This window comes from Perognathus longimembris, chromosome 6 (genome assembly GCF_023159225.1).
Source record: "Perognathus longimembris pacificus isolate PPM17 chromosome 6, ASM2315922v1, whole genome shotgun sequence".
NCBI classification, from domain to species: Eukaryota; Metazoa; Chordata; class Mammalia; order Rodentia; family Heteromyidae; genus Perognathus; species Perognathus longimembris.
The window spans coordinates 35,583,156-35,603,524 of record NC_063166.1 but is presented as its reverse complement, the minus strand read 5'-3'; the positions used below and the strand labels follow the sequence as shown (position 1 = coordinate 35,603,524).

The 20,369-nt window shown below is 46.6% G+C and overlaps 1 protein-coding gene across 1 annotated transcript in view; it reads right to left on the bottom strand.

Annotated features, from left to right (window-relative positions):
- Positions 1–19,034, bottom strand: part of Slc22a23 (solute carrier family 22 member 23) — a 184,072-nt gene extending 165,038 nt beyond the window's left edge. Inside the window, exon 1 of the mRNA XM_048348542.1 lies at positions 18,272–19,034. Coding sequence (XP_048204499.1) covers positions 18,272–18,925 — 654 coding nt within the window. The 5' untranslated portion in view covers positions 18,926–19,034. The remainder of the gene's footprint in view (positions 1–18,271) is intronic.
- Between the last annotated feature and the right edge of the window lie 1,335 nt (positions 19,035–20,369).

Below are 20,369 nucleotides of genomic sequence, written 5' to 3'. Positions count from 1 at the left end.
GAAGCAGTATCTGTACTGGTTAGTGTTTGGCTAAAAGGTTCTTCTGGCTGCCCTCAGCTGTCAGCCCTCACAAGGCTGGCCTGGGTGCTTCTCACAGACAAGGAAAACAAGGCAGAGGCAGGACAACAAGTCCTAACTACTCAAGGCTTCTTTCAGATGCCACACACACAGGATGCACCTCCATCAGATCCACTGCTAAGTCACGCTCAGGTCCCCCATAGCAATTGACTGCTAGCTGACTGACAGCTTCCTCCAGGCGTGGCATCTTCCGGCTCATGGCACCACTGTTCTCAGTGCCTCCCCATCATACTGCAAGTGAGTCCTCAGAACTGTGGAGCTATGACTCCCCAGGGCCAGGGATTCTTGCCATTTAGGGATAGCAGACTCTTCCTCACAGCCTCATCATACTTGCCTTCTTATCCCCCTCCCCCAAAGAGGAGAAAGTGAAGGAAATTTGGCTAGTGCATCAACAAGTCAAGATGTCTCAAGGCTGCCTTGATTCTGCCAATCAGCTGCTAACTATTAGAATGGAGAGGCAGTGAGGAGTAGGAATCTACATGTTAGTGCTCATAGCAATCTAGACACCACTGACACTGCCTGAAATAATAAGTGGCTGAATACAGCCAACTTTGTACCAGAGAGATCTGATCCTTGGATCGACTCAGTGTGGGTTCAACAGAGAGATAAGACAAAGAACAAACAAGGAAAAAAATGCTCAGATTCTTGAGGCTATCCATTTTTGATAGGTGCTTCTCAGAAAACGATTAAATGAATGTGCCAGAAAATGACTGAATCTTGTATGGAAATGAAATGATAAAAAACACTTTACAGAAAACTACCAAGCCACAGAGAGACCCCCTACAAAACACCCTCTCACCTTTTTGCTCCTTTACTGAGTACATGAAAGTAGTTTCTAAGCATCAACACCCTACTCCATGTCTGAACATGGCCAAATCTTACTGTTACAAAAACAGACAGTTCTTTACTTAGGACACCAAGAACATCAAACATAGTTGAAAAGAAATACAACATGACTGCACCCAGGATCCAGCAAGTAGAGCAGCCAGACCATGCTGTGAGCATCTGTGAGGGACCAATTCTGCTCAAAGAATCAGTACTAGCCCACCCAGAGTTGGGGAGGTCAGTGCTGGGTGATGGAAGGACCACCCAGCCAGCAGCTGTGGCTACCACCCGGACACTTTCATAGGTGAGCAGCACCCATGGGCCACTCATCCCCAGCACCAGTAAGGGTGATTGTTACTCAAAAATGTCACTTGTGCACCAGGTGCTGGTGGCTCACATCTGTAACACTCAGATACTCAAGAGGCTGAGCTCTAAGGATTGCAGTTCAAGGCCAGCTTAGGCAGGAAAGTCTAAGAGACTCTCCAATTTATCACAAAAAAAGCTGGAAGTGGTGCTGTACCTAAGTAGTAGAGTACTAGCTTTGAGCAAAAATTGCTCAGGGACAGCCCCCAGGCTCAGAGTTCAAGCCCCAGGATCAGCAAAAGAGAAAACAAATCAAAGAAAAACCACCCATGCTAATGTGGTGATGTGGCCTCTATGGCCTGCCTGTTGTCAGTCCCACGGGAAAGCTCTCATTTCCTGCTGCTGGAAACACCAGAAAACTATCTCACTGGGAATTAATTATGGAGAAGACATGCTGGAATTAGAAGACATTCTGAAAATAAATATCTTTCACTTCCAAATAAATGTTTCTTTTTTCAGTAATTAACCATTATTCTAAACAGAGGTTAAAAGAATCCACTTAGGAGACAAAGATCTAGCTTAGTGGAAGAGCATATACAAGGCCTTGGGTTTGATCCCAAGCACACATGTGCGCGAATACACACACACACACACACACACACACACACACACACACACACACCATTAGCAAAACTCATTCATAAGAGAGGTACATGCAGGATGTTTTCCCAAATAAACTGCCCTATTAGGCAAACTGTGCCACTAATCTGTACCATTAAGGAACTCAGCAGATTCCTTCACAAGGTTAAGGGGTACTCACAGCCTCCTCTTAACCCAGGCAGGACCATCTGCTCTTCCTTCCCTTATGCTTCACCTCTGCTTTCTCATCTCAAGACTGATTCTTACCATGCAGCAACCATTTGTTGGGCAGTCATGAAACAGCACATCCCACATTAGCCTCAGCCAGGGCCTCTCCACTGGGACACCAAGGCCCAATGACACTCAGTTATAAGGACCAGCTGCCTCCGATAGGATGATTAGCCCAGACACCACCCATTAGTGGTCAATAGTAACTCCATTCCACCCAAGTGTGACAACCAATAAAATTCTTCCAGGCATTGCCAAATGTCCCCCAGAGGCAGAATCATCATCCCACTTAGATAGCACCCAGAGAATGTTTTACAGATTGATTCAGGGTTCCACTGTATTTCCAAAAGTTGCCCAGTACTTCTACCTGCTCTGGATCCTACCCTTCTATTCAGACAGACCTTGTTCATTCTGACAGTGGGACTTAAAGTTCTAAAAAGCAGTAGCTTAAAGATATCAAATTGGATCACAGGCTATTTCAGATGAACAGTGACACTTCAACAGTGCATCTTCAACAGTTCAATGAATTCAGACTTGAGGTTTGAGTTGACCTATGTGTCTGTCCTCCACTTTCCACATAGATCAACCTAAAACAGATCACATGTCTTCCTTCAACCTGAGCAATGGCCCCTTAACTAGTGCCATTGTAGAATGCTTACTGAGCACTGGTTCAGAATAGTAGGGGGAGGGAATGAGAATGCAGGAACAGGGAACCAAGTAGGGAAGTGGGTGACAGGATGGTGGAAAGAAAGTTGGGTTCTAGGATGAAGAAGCAGCATGGTCTAAGGCACAGCATTATTTGGAAAACAAATCAGCAGTGAGAATACAAGTTCCAGTGGGACAGAGAAAGGAAGGACAGGGAGGACTCCAAAGGCCCACCAAGCAGGCTCCAGTTCAGTCTAAAGACCATGGACTACAAGACTTAGAAAAAAACTACTGAAAAAAAACTAAATAAAAATAAGATTGAAGCCAGATGGGAAACTGGCTCAGCAGGTAACAGAATGCAAGCCTTGGGATCTGAGGAAACACCAGGCTGCAGACGCACAGTGGCTAACCAGCTCAGGGGTGCTCTGGAACTCTAGGTTATAGTCTAACTGTCCACTCTGAATGTCTATGTTGGTGTCCTAACACCCAAGAGCTCAGAATGTGATAGAATTTGGAGACAGGGCATTTGATAAGGTAATAAAAATAAACTGATGTCATATAAATGGGCTGACTGGAGAGACTGAAGTCTAGCTCAGTGGCAGAGTGAGTGCTTAGTGAGGCCCTAGGTTCCTTTCTCATCAAGCAGGCAGGCAAGAAGGAAGGAAGGAGGGAGGGAGAAGGGGGGGGGAGAAAATAGAAGGGAAGAAGAATGGAAGAAAGGGGGAAGGAGGGAAAGAGGCTAGGAAGAAGGAAGAGAGGGAGGAAGGAGGAACAGAGAGGTAAAAAGGAAAGGAGAGAAAAAGGGAGAGGAAAGGACAAAGAAAAAAGGAATGAGAAAGAGGAAGAGGGGAATGAAGGGAAGAAGGAAGGGAGAAAGGGAGGAATAAAATGAGGGTGGGGGAGCTGGGAATGTGGCCTAGTGGCAAGAGTGCTTGCCTCCAACACATGAAGCTCTTGGTTCAATTCCCCAGCACCACATATATGGAAAACGGCCAGAAGGGGCGCTGTGGCTCAGGTGGCAGAGTGCTAGCCTTGAGCGGGAAGAAGCCAGGGACAGTGCTCAGGCTCTGAGTCCAAGGCCCAGGACTGGCCAAAAAAAAAAAGGAGGGTGGGAGGAGGTAGGTAAATAGATAAGAGAAGACACACAGAAGTAAAATGGGAAAAAATGGTAATCTATATAGCCAAGAGGAGTGGGTCAGGAGAATCCCAGCCCACATCTTGGTCTGATTTCAGCCTGCAAAACCGAGAGGAAATCCACACTTGCTGCTTTAAGCTTCCTAGTCAGTGGCATTTGTTACGGCAGCCCTAGGAATTAATACAGCAAGGCCACCTAGAATCACCAAGCAGTCCCGTGGGATCTGGCTTTGGGCCAGCCTGCCAGCTAACTGCAGCAGTAAAGAGAGCACAGTGCCTTGTGGGGGTATTGGGCAGTACTGCCATGTCCCTGTTCTGAAAACACAGGTAGTATGGGCTCGTGGGCAGTGTTGCTGCCATATTCTGTGGTGGAAGCTTGTTGTTAGGTTTTCAAGAGGTCCAGAGTAACTTGAATAGCTCTTCACACCAACCCTGAGGGCCAGAATGTGGGCAGGAACCCGGTCAGGATGAGGCCAGCTTCTTCTCTGGATCTCTCCATCTCAATCCTAAAATCTCCCTCTTCTATCATTTCCCACATTGAAAAACTTGCAAAACTCACATCCAAGAATTGAATGTGAGGGCCATGGGGGGTGGGGAGAGTGCCACACTTGTACTCTCCTCAGTCTTCCCCAGGTCCTCCACAGAGGAGGCTCCTTCATCTTCTCTGCATGTCAAAATCCAAGGCCTCCATCAGGGAGGTGTGCATGTTGGGCTTTCAGCCCACCTGATGACAGTGGCTGCTCTGGGCTCCTCTGCACTTCACATGTCCTCTTAAGCATACTCACCTCACCTTACCTATGTCTGGGATCCTCAGTTCACAGATTGTCTCCAATAACAAAGCCATGCATTCCTTCTCTGGGCAGAGATAGTCATCTGTCCATCTCTGCCCAGGGAGGATTTTCTGAGAGAGGATCAGAAACAGACACTGTACATGTGGCTGCCAATGGCCTTTTCCAGAAGAGGGCTAGGATAGAGCACTGTATATTACCTTCAAAAAGCAGGACCCTTCCCCCAAGTTTACAGCTGCCAAAAGGTAGAAGCAACTCAGTGGTTCACTCATAAATAGATGGGTAAAAAAATGTGGTCCACATACAATGAATATCATTCAGTCTTAAGAAGAAAGGAGACTTGGATATATGCTACAATATGAATGAACACAAATGGACAATATGAATGGGCAGTATCATGTTTGGTACATAAGCCCATCACAAAGGACGGAGACTATAGGATGCCACTTATTGAAGCACCTAGAGTGTACAAATTCATAGGGACACAAAGTAGGGTGGGAGCTGCCAAGGGTTAGGGGGAAGAGAGAATGAAGAGTAAGTGTTTAAATAGGGGCAGAGTTTCTAGAAATGATGGAGTGAAGAATTCTGGAGATGATGTTGTGATGGCTGCACAGCCATAAGGGTGTACTTAATGCCACCAAACTATGCACTGAAAAATGGATATATTGCCAGTTTCATGTCAGGTGCGTGTTACACAATTAAAATTTAAATAATATAAGAGAAAAAAATTGTGCTTACTCTAAATGCTCCCACATCTGCATCTGCAAACAGTGAAGCTTCTCAATTATGTAATAATAATGGGTACTCAATTTGTAAAACTCAATGGAGAAAGCAGTTTATAATCTAATCTAGGAGCTGGTGCAAATTACAGGGTTGGCTAAGGACCCCACCCACAATTCAACACACCTTCCCAAGGCTCCCTGGCTTGATTCCTTTGTGCACTCTCTCCTTTCTTCCTTCCTTCCTTTTTCTTTCTTTACCTGCCTTTCCTTCTTTCCTTTTGCCTGTACTAGGGCTTAAACTTAGGGCCTGGGTGCCGTCCCTTAGCTTTTTCTCTCAAGGATGTCACTCTGCACTTGAGCCATACCTCCACATCAGTCTTTTTGCTGGTTAACTGGAGATTAGAGTCTCATGAACTTTCCTGCCTGGGGTAGCTTTGAATGTTGACCCTCAGATCTCAGCCTCCTGAGTAGCCAGAATTACAGGCAGAGTTCAGCCCCTTCCACTTAGTTTTAAAATGAAACAAAACCTGAGTATCTTATAGTCAGAAAAACATTTGAATTTTATAAACAACTACTACTCTTTCTCCTTACTTGAACAAAAAAAGTTCTGATAAACACTAAACTAGCATTCCTATGACTTAACATTCTCAACCACACATCCCCATGACTCAGCTATTTGGTTTTCCATCCAGATAAGTAAACTGACAGACCATCTGACTTTTAAAGCAGTGTTTTCCGGCATGAGCTAGCTGTCTTTCTGGCTCTTCCAGGCTGGTGTAGCTCAAAATCCACAACAAAATTGATTCGGGCTTTGTGACTCTGCTTTCTGGAAAAAATGAATCCTCCAAAAGCATGTTTTATTTTCTGACAGAAGAAATCTAACAATGTGACATAAAACAAAGTAGTTGAGAGAGGCAGGGATGACAGTGAAAGCTATGGGAGAGACTGGGAAAAGGTGGGGACTGGCACCTGCCTACCTCTGCAGCAGTGACAGTTGGCTTTGAGATGGAAGGACTCACACTCGGCTGATGATCTGCTGTCACCCTTTTGTTCACTTTATCACATATATGATTATATATACATATATTATATAAATAATATATAAACATATTATAGGTATGTATAGTTAAGATATATATATATACATCTATTATCATATGTGCGTGTGTGTGTATGGAGAGAGAGAGAGAGAGAGAGAGAGAGGGAGGGAGAGAGAGAGAGCGAGAGGGAGAGGGAGGGAGAGTGTTTTCTGGTACTAGGGTTTGAACCCAGAGTCTGGGCACTGTCTCTTAGCTTTTTCACTCAAGACTGGGCTCTACCACTTAAGTCATAGCCCCACTTCTGGCTTTTTGTGGTTAATTGGAGCTAGGAGGCTTACAGACTTTTCTTCCCCAGGTGGTTACAAACTGTGATCCACAGATCTCGGCCTCTTAAGGAACTAGGATTATAGGCCTGAACTTCCCTTTATACTTTTTGGACACACTTCTATTTTGAACTGGGCCTTGTTAATTATGTAACTGTACTGACTGTGGGGGCAGAAGTAGGAGTAACAATTTGCAAAACTGTTCCATTGCCTACACAAGGGCTACTTCCAAGCCGCTGCATGACCTGGAAATGTTACCTAAGGGCCATCTTTAATCCTTCTAAGAAAAGGATCGTTGGGAGGTGTGCTCCTATCAAGCTTCAGGGGACAGGTAAGTTAACATCTCGAGTGTTTAAAGCATTTGATGATTACATCAGCTGAAACTCGGATATTCTCAGCTAATTACCAGAAAGCTCTGCCTCTAACCCCTCCACTCATCTGGGGAAGAGCTGGTCCTACACTATGGCATGAAGGATTCCCCCAGCTCCAAGGAGCTGCATCCTAGCTCTGGATCCTAGCTCTTCCCCCACCCAAGCCCAGGCTGGAGTTAGCTAGAGGGGTGCTGATTTCTAGGTTAGCTGTTAATAAGCCAGTCTGGAGAGGAAGTAGAGTTGAATAATTGAGATAGTGATGAAGGGAGAGGCAGCCTTCAAGAAAGGCAGGCAAGAACAGCACTGGTGGTAGCATGGTTACTGAAAGACCCTGCCCACTTTATTATATCAGATCCCAGCTCCTTACCTATGTCTTTGGAATAAATTTCCATTTTTAATATATTTTGAAATTTTGCTTTGTTACTTACAACTAAGAAAGTTGCAGAAAGAGGCCTGATGGGGTATAATCCTATGCAAAATGGCAGGCTAGAGGGTTCATGCATAGAAGAAAACATTTCATAAAGTTCAAAAACTCCTAGTGTGTGTGTGTTTGTGCTGGTTCTTGTGCTTGAATGCAGGACCTGAACACTGTCCCTGAGCTTCTTTTTGCTTAAGGATAGTGCACAACTATCATTTGAACACAACTTCACTCCTAGCTTCCTTCCTTCCTTCCTTCCTTCCTTCCTTCCTTCCTTCCTTCCTTCCTTCCTTCCTCTCTCTCTCTCTCTCTCTCTCTCTCTCTCTCTCTCTCTCTCTCTCTCTCTCTCTCTCTCTCTCTCTCTCTCTCTCTCTCTCTTTCCTGCTTGCTTTTTGTAGCTTAATAGAGATAAAGAGTCTCAGGGACTTTCCTGCCTGTGCTGGCTTCAAACTGTGATCCTCAGTTCTCAGCCTCCTGGGTAGTTAGGATTACAGTGCCAGGCACTGTCCCTTTCTTTAAAAATATGGCTCTGTCAGTCTCCAAGTCATGTGTTTGAAGAGAGACCTGCCTACTGGTCATGACTAGTTCTGACTAAGGTTTAGTAAATGGTAGAGCAAGATGACTAACCCCTACCAGCCTTCAGAGGGTATCAGAGCATACTGAGGCCAAAAGTCAACAGTCTCACATGGAAACTCCCCAGGGCAATACTCCAGGTGGGAACATACACACACACATACATACACATACACACATGCACACTCAAACTTTCTTCCTGAAGTCTCCTCTCTCTTCTTACCATCAAATCCTCTGCAAAGTTCTATTCTGTCTGAAGTGCATTTTCCCAGCATGGCTGCCACATTTTAAGCATGGATAGCTTATTCTCTGCCTCACAAGTGAGCTCTGATTTCTAAGCAAAAACTCTGTGGGGTTCACTTGTACTTTGCAGACATCTTCTTGTACCCCTCTCCCATCTACTTTTGTTTAGATCTGCTGCTTGCTGTGATCCCTCTGGGCCCTAAAACCAATGACCTGTTTATTTTCATATTAGAGCTTCACAAACTGACAAAAACCTGAAATCCTTTGGCAATAGGCTCCTTCGACCACCCTGAATACAGGCTCCAATGTAAAGAACACAGACATCCCAGCAATCCCTGGTACTAAATTGCCCTTCCAGGTGTGGCCGGCCACCTCCTCTGTTCAAGTACTTCTCAGATGACTCATTCCGACAGCTCTTGCCTCATCAGTGGTGAAATTTCCTAGGTGCTTTACATTTGCCAGGTGCCTGGGGGCGGGACGGGCACTTTCCAGGTGTTCTGCTCCCACAAGCACCTGAAGCTGAGCAGCACTAACCCCACCCTGCCAATGAGGAAACAGGTGGAAGAATGTTCCCAAAAATAAGCTGGTGCCAGAAAGCAGTGTTGGCAATGCCACCTACTCCTGCCCAACTAAATGCTCTCATGCTTTTCACTTAAGTTCAGGTAGGTTCAGCCACATAGCGTGTTAACTTGCGGTTCAAAGACCTTCAATGGGGAGGTAGGCAGACATAATTCTAACCTGGATACACTGAGTTAGGATGCAGGTACATCTGGGTACTATGCCTCAGATGAGGGCTGACTTGAAGGATGAACAACAGCCAGTTGGCTAAAGGATGAAAGAAAGGGTGTTCCCAGAAAGTTGAACAGTAAAAGCAATGAACTGACAAAAAGGCAGGCCAGGCTGGGAGTTAGGAGATAGTCCCCACATCAAACTTATAGCAGGGAAAGAATGGAAAAACAAGCAGGGTTCAGGCCTAAAGGTGGTAGTTTATGTGGCATAACAGAAAGCTCTTAGTAGCTTCAGCATGTAGACAGCTTCCTTCTTATTTAGGTGTCTCTGGAGGCTGTGGTTTTACAATCCGTGCAATGAAGCAGAGGTCTGGGCTGGGGATCTAGATAGGCCAAGGGAGCAGATAGCAGAAAACAAAAACAAAACAAAACAAACAAAAAAACACCTCTCCAGAGAGAGGGTCTGCAGAAGTTCACCCACTCTGAGCAATAGAATAACCATACCCAGTACCCTTCTCAGGCCACCAAAGGATCGTATGAAAGGTCAGTGAAGAGAACATCATGCAGACAGGGTAAAGCCCCTGCTATGCCTCTGGACCCTTCCTTGCTGACAGATCTGGAGCAGAGGGTGCCAAGAACTGGATTAGAAACTCAATGGTATGGTGCCTTTTGACAAGTCACTAACCCTCACCTCAGTGTTCCCATCTATATGATTGCACGCAATCATATTAACATTGTATACATGGGATGGTCTTTTACCTAGCTGTGGTTCTACATAGGAAAAGCTGGACAGAAATCATAGCCCTAAGCTTTCCTTTGTCTGGTTTTTCATTCAGCCTTGTGAAAGTCGAAGCAGCACCCTTTCCTTCTGAGCAGGAAGACAAGAGAAAATGCTATATTACTCCAAAGGACCAGTGTTTCCTGTTAAGGCACAAGAACACATTTACCTCTTGCCTGGATTCTAGCTATACAAAGTCTGATCTGGATCTGATAGCTCAAAGTAATTTCCCATGATCCTCCTCAGGACTCTCCTCAAGAGGCCTGCTTCCTTTCAGCTGTAGCATGGAGGCAGGCCCAGGCTGCCTCTCCCACCAAACACACTCCTTTCTTGGCAGCTGCAGAACCCCAAGGCATGTCAGTGTTTGAGCTCAGGTCCCCATCTCTCCCCATGCCAACACACACACACACACACACACACACACACACACACACACACACACACACACACTCCATTCCCAAGTCTCCTCAGCTGGCTGAGTTCATTACTTGGTGGAAGCCCTGGGATATCTAAGTCTGCATCTGTCTTGAGCCTCATTGGCTTTCCCTGCTCAAAAATCCTACCTCATCAAATCTTTACAGTGTAGCTGGAGAAGATTTTTCAAAAATATGATTTATTTCTTATAGTACCATCTCCTTCACTCTGCTAAGTGTTCTTGGATGGCTGTGCCCTTTCAGAATCCACCTGGCTCCTATTCCTATACCAGCTTCTACTCATAGAAGGTTCCTGCATGCTACAGGGCCCTTGCAAATGCTCTTTGCTCTCTGGAAAACATACATACCTTTCTTTCATGCCTTGCTCCATCTCAGATGTACATTTCTCACACACATCAGTTGGTATAGGTTACATTTTGTTGTTGTTGTTCTGGTCTTCCTTTCCACACACTTAATTAATTCCCTTTGAAGTTGAAAGATTATTTGACCAGTTAGGCTGTGCCTCCCTCATTGATCTGCACAGATTATGGAGACCTGAGCTGTCTATCTTTGCCTGTCATTACCCACCAGCCTATAGCACAAAGCTTAGCTCAGAATGGGCAGCTGTGAAAAGGAGACTTGGGAGAAAAAAAAATGAAAGGAGAGTGGCCTGAGGTCCCATTCATTTCTATGACAAATGCTCAACAACTGGCTTTCTGAATGCAAACCATAATGTACAATGTCTGCCAATTCCCATGGTGTGGCCCACTGCAAACTACCAATGTGACATTACTGAATATGAAGCTGGACAGAGCAGCTGTTAGTCAATAGAAGGAAAAGTGGCTGTAGCCCACTACTAATTGGTGGCAATGCCTGAACTAACATTCAGCAAATCCGACATATTTTTAATATGACAACAACTTTTGACCTAGTCCTACCTTGGATTAAAAGTCATAATGAATTGCAACAATTACTAATGACACACAAAGCATTTGCAAGCCAGGCATCAGATGGGTCATACCTGAAATGCTAGCTAATCAGAAGACTGAGAAGGAAGGCTCTCAGTTTGAAGTGAGTCTGAGCAGGAAAGTCTGTGAGACTCTTATCTCCAATTAACCAGCAAAAAGTTAAAAGTGAAGTTGTGGCTCAAGTGGTGGAGTGCCAGCCTTGATAAAAAAAAAAAATTGAAGGAACACACAATTTAAGCTCCAGTATCAGCACACACACACACAAAAAGAAAGAGACAGAGAAAGAGTGAATTTGCAGCTAGTTGCAACAACAACAACAATGGCTTAGAAACGAGAAGACTTAGAAGGAACGGGACCCAGAATAACTCTGGGAAGAGTGCTGTCTGCCAGAGGAGGTGGAAAGGGCTACTTCACAGCTGCTTGACTCTGGCCTTTGTCCTGTGGAATTAAATGTGCACATCACTGTTATGGCCAAGTTAAGGTTTGCATGGAATGCTTGTTATAGTCCCTGAGCTAGTCTTGCCTTTTTTAAGCAGCTTATCCTAATACCTCAGTAGGCAGAGACATGAAATTTTCTCTCCCTAATATTCCAGGATTATAGAAGACCCAAATCTAACCCAAACCCAGCAAACATAAAAAAGATGAATTCATTTGACTCTATCCTAAACCAAACCTTTCTGTGTACCCAAAACCCCATAAACAGATCAAAAGATAAACAAAAAACTAGGGGGAAAATATGAGACCACTAAAAGGATCTCTCTCATTTAACCAGAGTACTCCTATAAAACCATTGGGAAATAAGACTCCCTCAAACACATGGACACAACAGAGGCAGAGACCTGACGAGATGATTCAAAGGAATGGAAATACTAGGAGCTCTAACACTTGAAAAAGATGGTTTAGCTCTCACAGTAACTAAACTTAATTTTCCACATACCAGACTAGCAAACAGAATTAGACAGTCCTCTGGGAAAAAGGAGAGTGAGAGGAACAGGACTGAACAAATTATTGCTGGAAATGTAAGTTGCTATCTTATACTTGAGAAATATCTACCACAATAAAATTGCAACATATTTGACACTCCCATGCAAATGTTCACAAATACCAAGATTTCATTTCTTTCCACAGATACAGCTATACTATACTGTAATGTATTCTATATTATGTATATTCCTGTTATTCATATGTATAAAATAGAACTGGCCTCAATGTCTCTTCAGTGGGTGACTAGTTAAATTGATACCCAGTCAGATGTGAAATACTATGAGGACTTAAAAAAGAATAGTGAGCTCTCTACTGATAAACACTCAATTAACGTTCGTGAAAAGAACAAATAAGTGTATGAATAATATGCTCTGTTTGTGAAAGAAAATATATAAATGAAAATAGATTATTTCAGAGAGGATAAAAGAAAAGCAACTCGTTGCTTCTGAAGAGCAAAACTGGAGACATGGGAAGCAGTGTTGCTTCTACTGTATGCTTTCTGAGCTATCTACATGTGATATCCATTACAATTAAAAAAATAAATGTGCATAAGGATGTTCACTGGAGTGTTGCACATACTAGATGAAAGCCACCATTCAGATAACATAATGGTAGTCAGTCTGTATTAGGAAAATAATTCAGAAATTTTAGTAAATCAGTAAAAATATCAAGCATTCAAAATGTTCCTGAGAACCTGGACAAATGCCCTTCATATGGTTTAGATTAATGGCAGATTCTATTACTTGAACACTTTGTAAATATATATACATGCGCGTGTAACACATGTTTGTGTGTAAGTAAAGCATTTCAAAAGTGAAAATCAGTTAATAGACGCAGAGAGTAGATTGTGTACTATTTTAAAAAATATCATTGCAGTGATACTCTAATTATTTTGTCTTAATTAAGTCATACTGAAATCACTTGAAATAACTTCTAGGAAAAGGATATAAACTACTTCCCAGGATATAAAACAACTCTTAAATAAAGATGGGGAATCTTTGCAAATTCATGATAATAGAAGAAAAGTCAGAAGACCAGAGATGGGAGTTGGAGGCATGGCTTAATTGTTAGAGCGATAGCCAATGATCAAAAACCTCAGGAACCAAGTTTGAGTCCGATCTTGGACCAAAAAAAAGAAAGAAAAGACTAGAACAAACAATCTAAACTTCACATACAGTAAAAAGATGGGGCTTGGGAAAGTTTATTGGCAAAATTCTAAAGATCATTTGAGAAAGAAGTGTGAGTGTACATTAAAAAACAACTAGGATCCTCTCAGAATGGTGCAATATAATCTATACAAGTTAGTTATTGGGAGAAATATTTTTTAAATAAATGACTTGGATTTTTTCTTCTTTACATTTTTGATTAAAGTCCCACAAGTATCTGAGAATTGAGTTGCTTAGGGAACACTTGAGTGAGCGAAGGATAACAAATGAGCAGGCTGCAAAACCTTTCCTCAGACCCCTCCAAACTACTCTCTATTGGCTCTAAAGAATTCCTTTGGTTTTTCTTTTCAGGGAGGAAATGACAACACTCATCAACAGGGCTTGCAGGGAAACTGCAGAGAGCTGTGCAAACCAATAAGGCAGATAAATGCCCTGTTCCTGTACAAGACACCTAGCCAGTCAAATGTGTATTCAGTGAGTTATAATCAGCCATAATGCTGTTGAAGACTGGCCTTGTGTGGTTTTGTTTGTTTGTTGTTAGTAGTAGTATTGGAACTTATTAGTATTACTGGAGATGGAATTTGGAGCCTCACATTTGCCAGCTTAGTGTTCTGCTTATGCCACACCTCTGGCCCTTGTGCTTTGTTTTTTGTTTGTCAAACAGTCTCCTGCTTTTTTCTGATGACCTCAGACCCCAGTTTTCCTACCTCTGCCTTCCAACTAGTTAGGATTAAAGGTCTGAGCCATCATGTCTGGCCATGTTGGTATTGTTGTTTCTTTCTTTCTTTCTTTCTTTCTTTCTTTCTTTCTTTCTTTCTTTCTTTCTTTCTTTCTTTCTTTCTTTCTTTCTTTCTTTCTTTCTTTCCTTCCTTCCTCCTTCCTTCCCTTCCTTCCTTCCTTCCTTCTTTCTTTCTCCTCCTCCTCCTCCTCCTCCTCCTCCTCCTCCTCCTCCTCCTCCTCCTCCTCCTCCTCCTCCTCCTCCGCCTCCTCCTCCTCCCCCCTCCTCCTCCTCCCTCCTCCTAGTTCCTCATCATTCTCGTGTGTGTGTGTGTGTGTGTGTGTGTGTGTGTGTGTATGTGTGTGTGTGTGTATCCTGGGGCTTGAACTCAGGGCTTGAGAACTGACCCTGAAAAGCTCAAGGCTTGCTCTCTACCACTTGAGTCACAGCTCCACTTTCTGGTTTTCGGTGGTTAATTGGAGATAAGAGTCTCACAGACTTTCCTGTCTGGGCTGGCTTCAGATCTAACCCGCCTAAATAGCTAGGGTTACAGATGTGAGAGTTGTGAGTCAACCAGCATCTGGCAATGTTATTATTTTTAATCAATGGAGTTAATAAATGTAAAATGTTTCAACATGCATAAAAGAATGGTGGTACTGTTATTACTACTAGTTTGGGGGAAGTGTCTTTTGGTGGTAGGAACTTATGTTCTGTAGTATAAATTGCACTTAGCCAAAAAAAAATTTTAAGAGACCCCAACAGGAGAAACCTAAATATCCCAAAATATGAAAATGAAGCCTCAGTCACACACCATGAACATGAGCAAAAGCACAGAAAATCTTCACCTAATGCAGTGCCATAAAGATAGCATGGTGAGTCTTGAGAAAGTCAGAAGTATGACTTGTTTTAGCCTTAATGCATGCATCAAGTGTTCATGGAGACATGGTTTCCATATCCTTCTCTTGGGCAGAAGATAAAGCACCTGGTGGTGTGTGTTCTAGTGCCTTAAGAGTGAGGTGTCAACTATAGCAATCAGCATTGCTAATTTGTCATATATGGCATTTTTTCAACCAGGAAAGAAACTATTGAAAATATACTCCATAAGGAAAAATAGTCATTCTGACAGGTGAGCTGAACAAACAGGCATGAGAGAACTTGAGTCTTACTCCCCAAAACCACATCTTTCTGCAAGCAAATGTAAGGGGCTGTGAAGGGAGGAAGCATTTCTTTCCTATAGGTAGAATTGGTCAAACTGAGGTGTATGCCTACAAGCAGAGATAAAACCAGAACTCCTTTCACCTGCACCTGCCTGGGATCCTAACTGGCCTGGTGGCATCAGGGGTATACATGCTATGACAGCCAATGAGAGTGAAGGTATGAACTGTATCTGGCTAACTCTGTCCCCTGCTCCCCACCCAGAAATTAGAGATAGAATAGGAACACACTTGCTGGAGGACCCAAGCTGAATGAGAAAGATACTGCCTGCAGGTTATTTACAAGAGACAGTCAGGATCATGCTAAGGAGCCAGAAAAAGGTACAAATGGTGACTTCTCTGACCTGAACTTTTACATACTGATAGAGGCCTGAAAGTGGGAAAGAGAGATGACAGGCATTTGACCCCTAGAACTCCTGGGTACCCATCCAAGGTATCCATTCCACATCTGATACAGTATCCAATGCCCACATCTAGCAAGGGAAAAAGTCCACCTAGTGCCAAAGAGTGCTTGAAAAGCCCTTCACATCATTTGCCACACTGCAGGACAGTCCTTTATTTAGATTGTATTTGTCCATGAAAATCAATATGTCCTTCCTACTCTTTACTGTATGAGAAAGTATACCTGTAATTGCTGTCACTTATTGTTGCTCTGTGGATGGATGGATGGTGCCTGTGCCATGTTGTCAAGCACCCCACAAAGCACACCACACACATTAGTGCCACTTGTGACCCTCCTGAATGCTAATCTTAAATACTTGCCTAGCTTTCCACCATGCTTCCCTGGTCTGTTTGCAAAGACTATTTGTTCCCTTTACTCACCATGCCTGACGGAGTATGAGTAGCTGTTTTCGGGGTCCCCACAGTTAAATTATGGAACTGTTTTGCTACCTAATTTATAGTATCTGCCTCTTTTTTAGCCCCATACAAAAAGCAGCACTCTACGCATACACTTCTTGGGTCCTTTATTCTCCCTTAGCTCTAGAGAGGAGCTTAAAACACTTGAAAAGGTGGTCAAATCCTGTCTGACAGACACAGAGATTTAAATAGTCATTGTTCTGAATTTTTCTATGCTGCTAATAAATGCTTTCTATGAGTAGAACTCAGTCACACCACTGCCTTTGGAAGTGAGAGGCTGTGGGGGCTAAGCTGAAGCAAGCTAGAAGGATCTTTCCAATCACCTTGCAGAACAGTAGGGTCAGCGAAGCCAGACAGCTCCCACAGGAAGGGCACTTCTGGCTGGGTTGGTACTAAATTAAAACAATGGTTAGGATGATGTAAGAGTTTCATCTTACACATCATGAACTACACAACTGTTTACTAAGACACATTTGAAGAAGGAACGAGTGACATGTACATTGACTACTGTAAACTGTCATATTCCAGTCTCATATTTACACAAAACACTGTTTTTTGGCCAGTCCTGGGTTTGGACTCAGGGCCTGAGCACTGTCCCTGGCTTCTTCTTTTTTTTTTTTTTTTTTTTTTTCTCAAGGCTAGCACTCTGCCACTTGAGCCACGGCGCCACTTCTGGCCATTTTCTGTATATGTGGTGCTGGGGAACTGAACCCAGGGCTTCATGTATAGGAGGCAAGCACTCTTGCCACTAGGCCATGTCCCCAGGCCCTACACAAAACATTTTAGGCTGCTCAGAACTCCTCCCCCCAAAAGGGAAAAGGGATTTATGTACGTCTATATTGTTTAAAATGTAGAAGAGAAAATTTGATTCATAAATTGTTTGACACAGTGGATTTCAGATGGGTTAAGAAAACTGGAGAAGGGGCTGGGAATATGGCCTAGTGGCAAGAGTGCTTGCCTTGTATACATGAAGCCCTGGATTCGATTCCTAAGCACCAAATACATAGAAAAGGCCAAAAGCGGTGCTGTGGCTCAAGTGGCAGAGTGCAAGAAGCCAGGGACAGTGCTCAGGCCCTGAGTCCAAGCCCCAAGACTGGCAAAAAAAAAAAAAGAAAGAAAGAAAAGAAAACTGGAGAATTATACATGTCTAGGGCAATAAGTCTAACTGGCCCCCAATATCACATTTTTCACAAACCACTCTTGCTGTGTATACAGAATGCGATAGCTCAGCAAGGGAAGACACTTGGACTTAAGACACAAAGTGGGTGCTGGGGTCTCACAATGCTTCTGGCCAGAGTGGCTGTTCTCCCAGAACACTGGAATCTTCCTGGCATCCTTCCTCCACTCCAGTGATATTTACTAAAGTCTTAAGAAAACATTTTGAGGGAACACTGTTGGCAAAGTCTAAAGGCAAATATCTTTGGAGAGACTGAACAGGACTGGGGAAGGGGTGGGAGTAGGGAAGGGAATTCTCAAAAGCTTTTCTGGCTACAACTTCAATTCTTTCAGTGGCTTTAGTCTGTGTCCACGCCAAGTGTGAGTTGGCTGACGTCTACAAAAATTTAAGAAAAAAACTGGGAACAGGACACTATTTTCATGGACAGGTATTTCTTGATGGGAGATGCAGGGACAGGAGCAGATGGGAAGAACAGACCCATGGTCCTGGCTCCAAGCAACAGACCTTGAAGGAGGTCAGCGGCCTCATTCTCTGGGAGGGCCACCACTGCCTCGGCCAGGGTGGCACTTACTAGAATGGTGAGGGCTGTTCCAGGCTTCTTTAGGAGAGGGGCGTTCTTTCCATATGGGCATCCAGACAGGTGTTTGGGTGTAAATTAGGAAAGGCTAGGGTGCCCCCTCAGAGGCAGCTTGAAGCGTCACTGTCACTGCAGAGGGCAGCAAAAAGCCTTCGCTTCACACCCAAGAGACAGCAGGAAATTCAATGAATGCGGGACGCCTGGACACACAGACTGGCACCACTTCTGCTGGGATTTTGGGTCCCTGGCTGGCTGCCACCAGCTCGAACCCCCTTCTGCAGGAAGAGACTGAGGGCGAGGACGACCTGGGGGGTAAGGCTCACCAGAAGGACGCGGGGACCAGGTGGTCGCAGCCCTTACCTTGCTGACCACGTTCTGGACCAGGCCGGTGCGGATGCCATAGTCCCACGCGTGGCAGTCGCAGTTAGAAGCGTTGTCCCCCTTGTCCGGAGGCGACGGGAGAGGTGGCGTGTCCCCCCCGTCCGGACTGCTGCTGTTGCTCCGGTTGCCCGCGGCCCCCCAGGCGGCAGGGAAGAAAGGGGTGGTCGGGGGGCTGGTCCAATTGTTCACGTCACCCCACCGGCCGGTGACAGTAGCCCCGGCCGCCTCACCACCTTTGCCGGCCCCACGACACCAGAAGTTGGGCTGGTCCAGAAGGAAGGAATCCGAGAACTGGCTGAAGCCGATGAACAACGCGGGGATCCAGGTGAGTAGCACGAGGGTCTTCTGGTAGCTCCCGCCCAGGCCCCCCAGGAAGGGCAGCACCGACCCGTCGTAGTCCAGCAACAGGAGGCTCGGGGCCGCCGCCGAGCAGCAGCTCGAGTGCGCGCTGCTGCCGGCCGGGGGCAGCGGGGGCAGCGGCTGGATCTCCGCGCTGCCGCCAGGGCCCGCGCGTCCCCCGAGGGGCCCGGAGGCCGCGGAGTCCCCGGGCGGCAGGGAGCCATTCTCCTCGGCCGGAGGCGGCTGCCGCCCGGACCCGCCGCCCGCCGCGTCGCGCCGCCGGTCTATCGCCATGGCCGGGGCCCTCGGAGCCCGCAGAGGCTCATAGAGCGTGCCGGAGCTCGGCGGGCGCCCGGGCAGAGCGCGCCGGGTCGGGTGCCCGCAGCCGCCGCCGCCGCCGCCGCCGCCGCCGCCGCCGCCGCCGCGGAAGGCTGGCGGCCAGAGAGAGCGAGAGAGAGCGCGTTCCGCGGCTCCAGTGCGTCAGACCGCCCCCATGTCACCCGCCGGTCCCTGCGCCCAGGGCGCTGCGGCCCCGCTCGGGCGCCGGGCAGAGCGGGCAGAGGCCGGCTGAGCCTTCAGCCGCTGCGGCTCATCCGCTCCGCGGCCCCAGGCGCTGGCAGCCGAGCCTGCCGTTCTCAGATGCTACGCGCCCGCCGCGGGAGGAGGAGGAGCCGGCGCCGCGCCCGACCTGCGCCCTTGTCAGCGTCTCTGCCGGCTGAGGTGCGGACCGGGCTGCGGGAGCGAGGCACCCACTGATCCCTGTCACCAGGGCGTATTTATCAGACCTGGGGCGCCTCCCGGAAGCCGCGAGCTCGGGAGCCAGCCTTCGAGCCGGCCGCGCTCTCCGGCTCCGGGAGCCGGTCTCCCTCCCCGTCGCCGTCCTCCTCCCCCTCCTCCGCCTCCCCGGCGCCCTGGCCCGCCCCCTTTCCCTCCCGCGGTGGTGGAGGTAACCGCGGCCCCGCTGGTCCCCGCTCCAGCGCGCGAGCGCCCCCGCCAGTCGAGATGCAGCCGTCGCCGCCTCCTCCTCCCGGGATCCACGGGAGGGGAAGGAGAAATGGGACACCCTGGGCCCACCAGGCCGCAGGAGCCCCGGGCCAGTCCCCTGTCCACGCCGGGCGGGGCGGGCCAGGGGCTTGGAAAGGTGTACAGAGCCGGGTCGGCGATTGGTAGGGGTCTCCGCCGGAGCGGCGCCGGGGGGGCGCGTGTGGACTAGGCTGTCACCGCCGCACAGGATCCCTAGCCCACCCGCGGGCGACGGGTCTCTGCGACCTCTGTCATTTCAGAGGTTCCCAGCTGCCCGCACCCCACTCCTAGTTCGCTGCCCTTCCGGAATTACCCCCGTCGTTTTTTAATTTTTATTCTTCCCCTGGTACTGCAAAGATTGATTTTTATGTCCACCGAGCAGGTGCAAGGGAGCATTTGTCTATTTCAGGTCACCTGGCGCCGACCGCAGCACCCATTCCGAAATTGCCATCGCTTCCCCCACTCGAAAATAAGTACGATGTTCTTTGGATATGCAGTTCTATAGACAAGCTAACGGCGAATGGTCACGGCCTTCCCCACCCCCTCTCCAAGGTCTTGAATCCACATTTCCAATGCCGAGTGCACAGGCGCACAAGTCTGCACCCTCACACAAGACCAGCAGCTTCCTACTCTCTCGGCTCCAGCGCCAGCCCTGTACAGCCAGCACTACATAAATAACACCAGCCTGCGGCAAACGAACGCATTCGCATAGTTC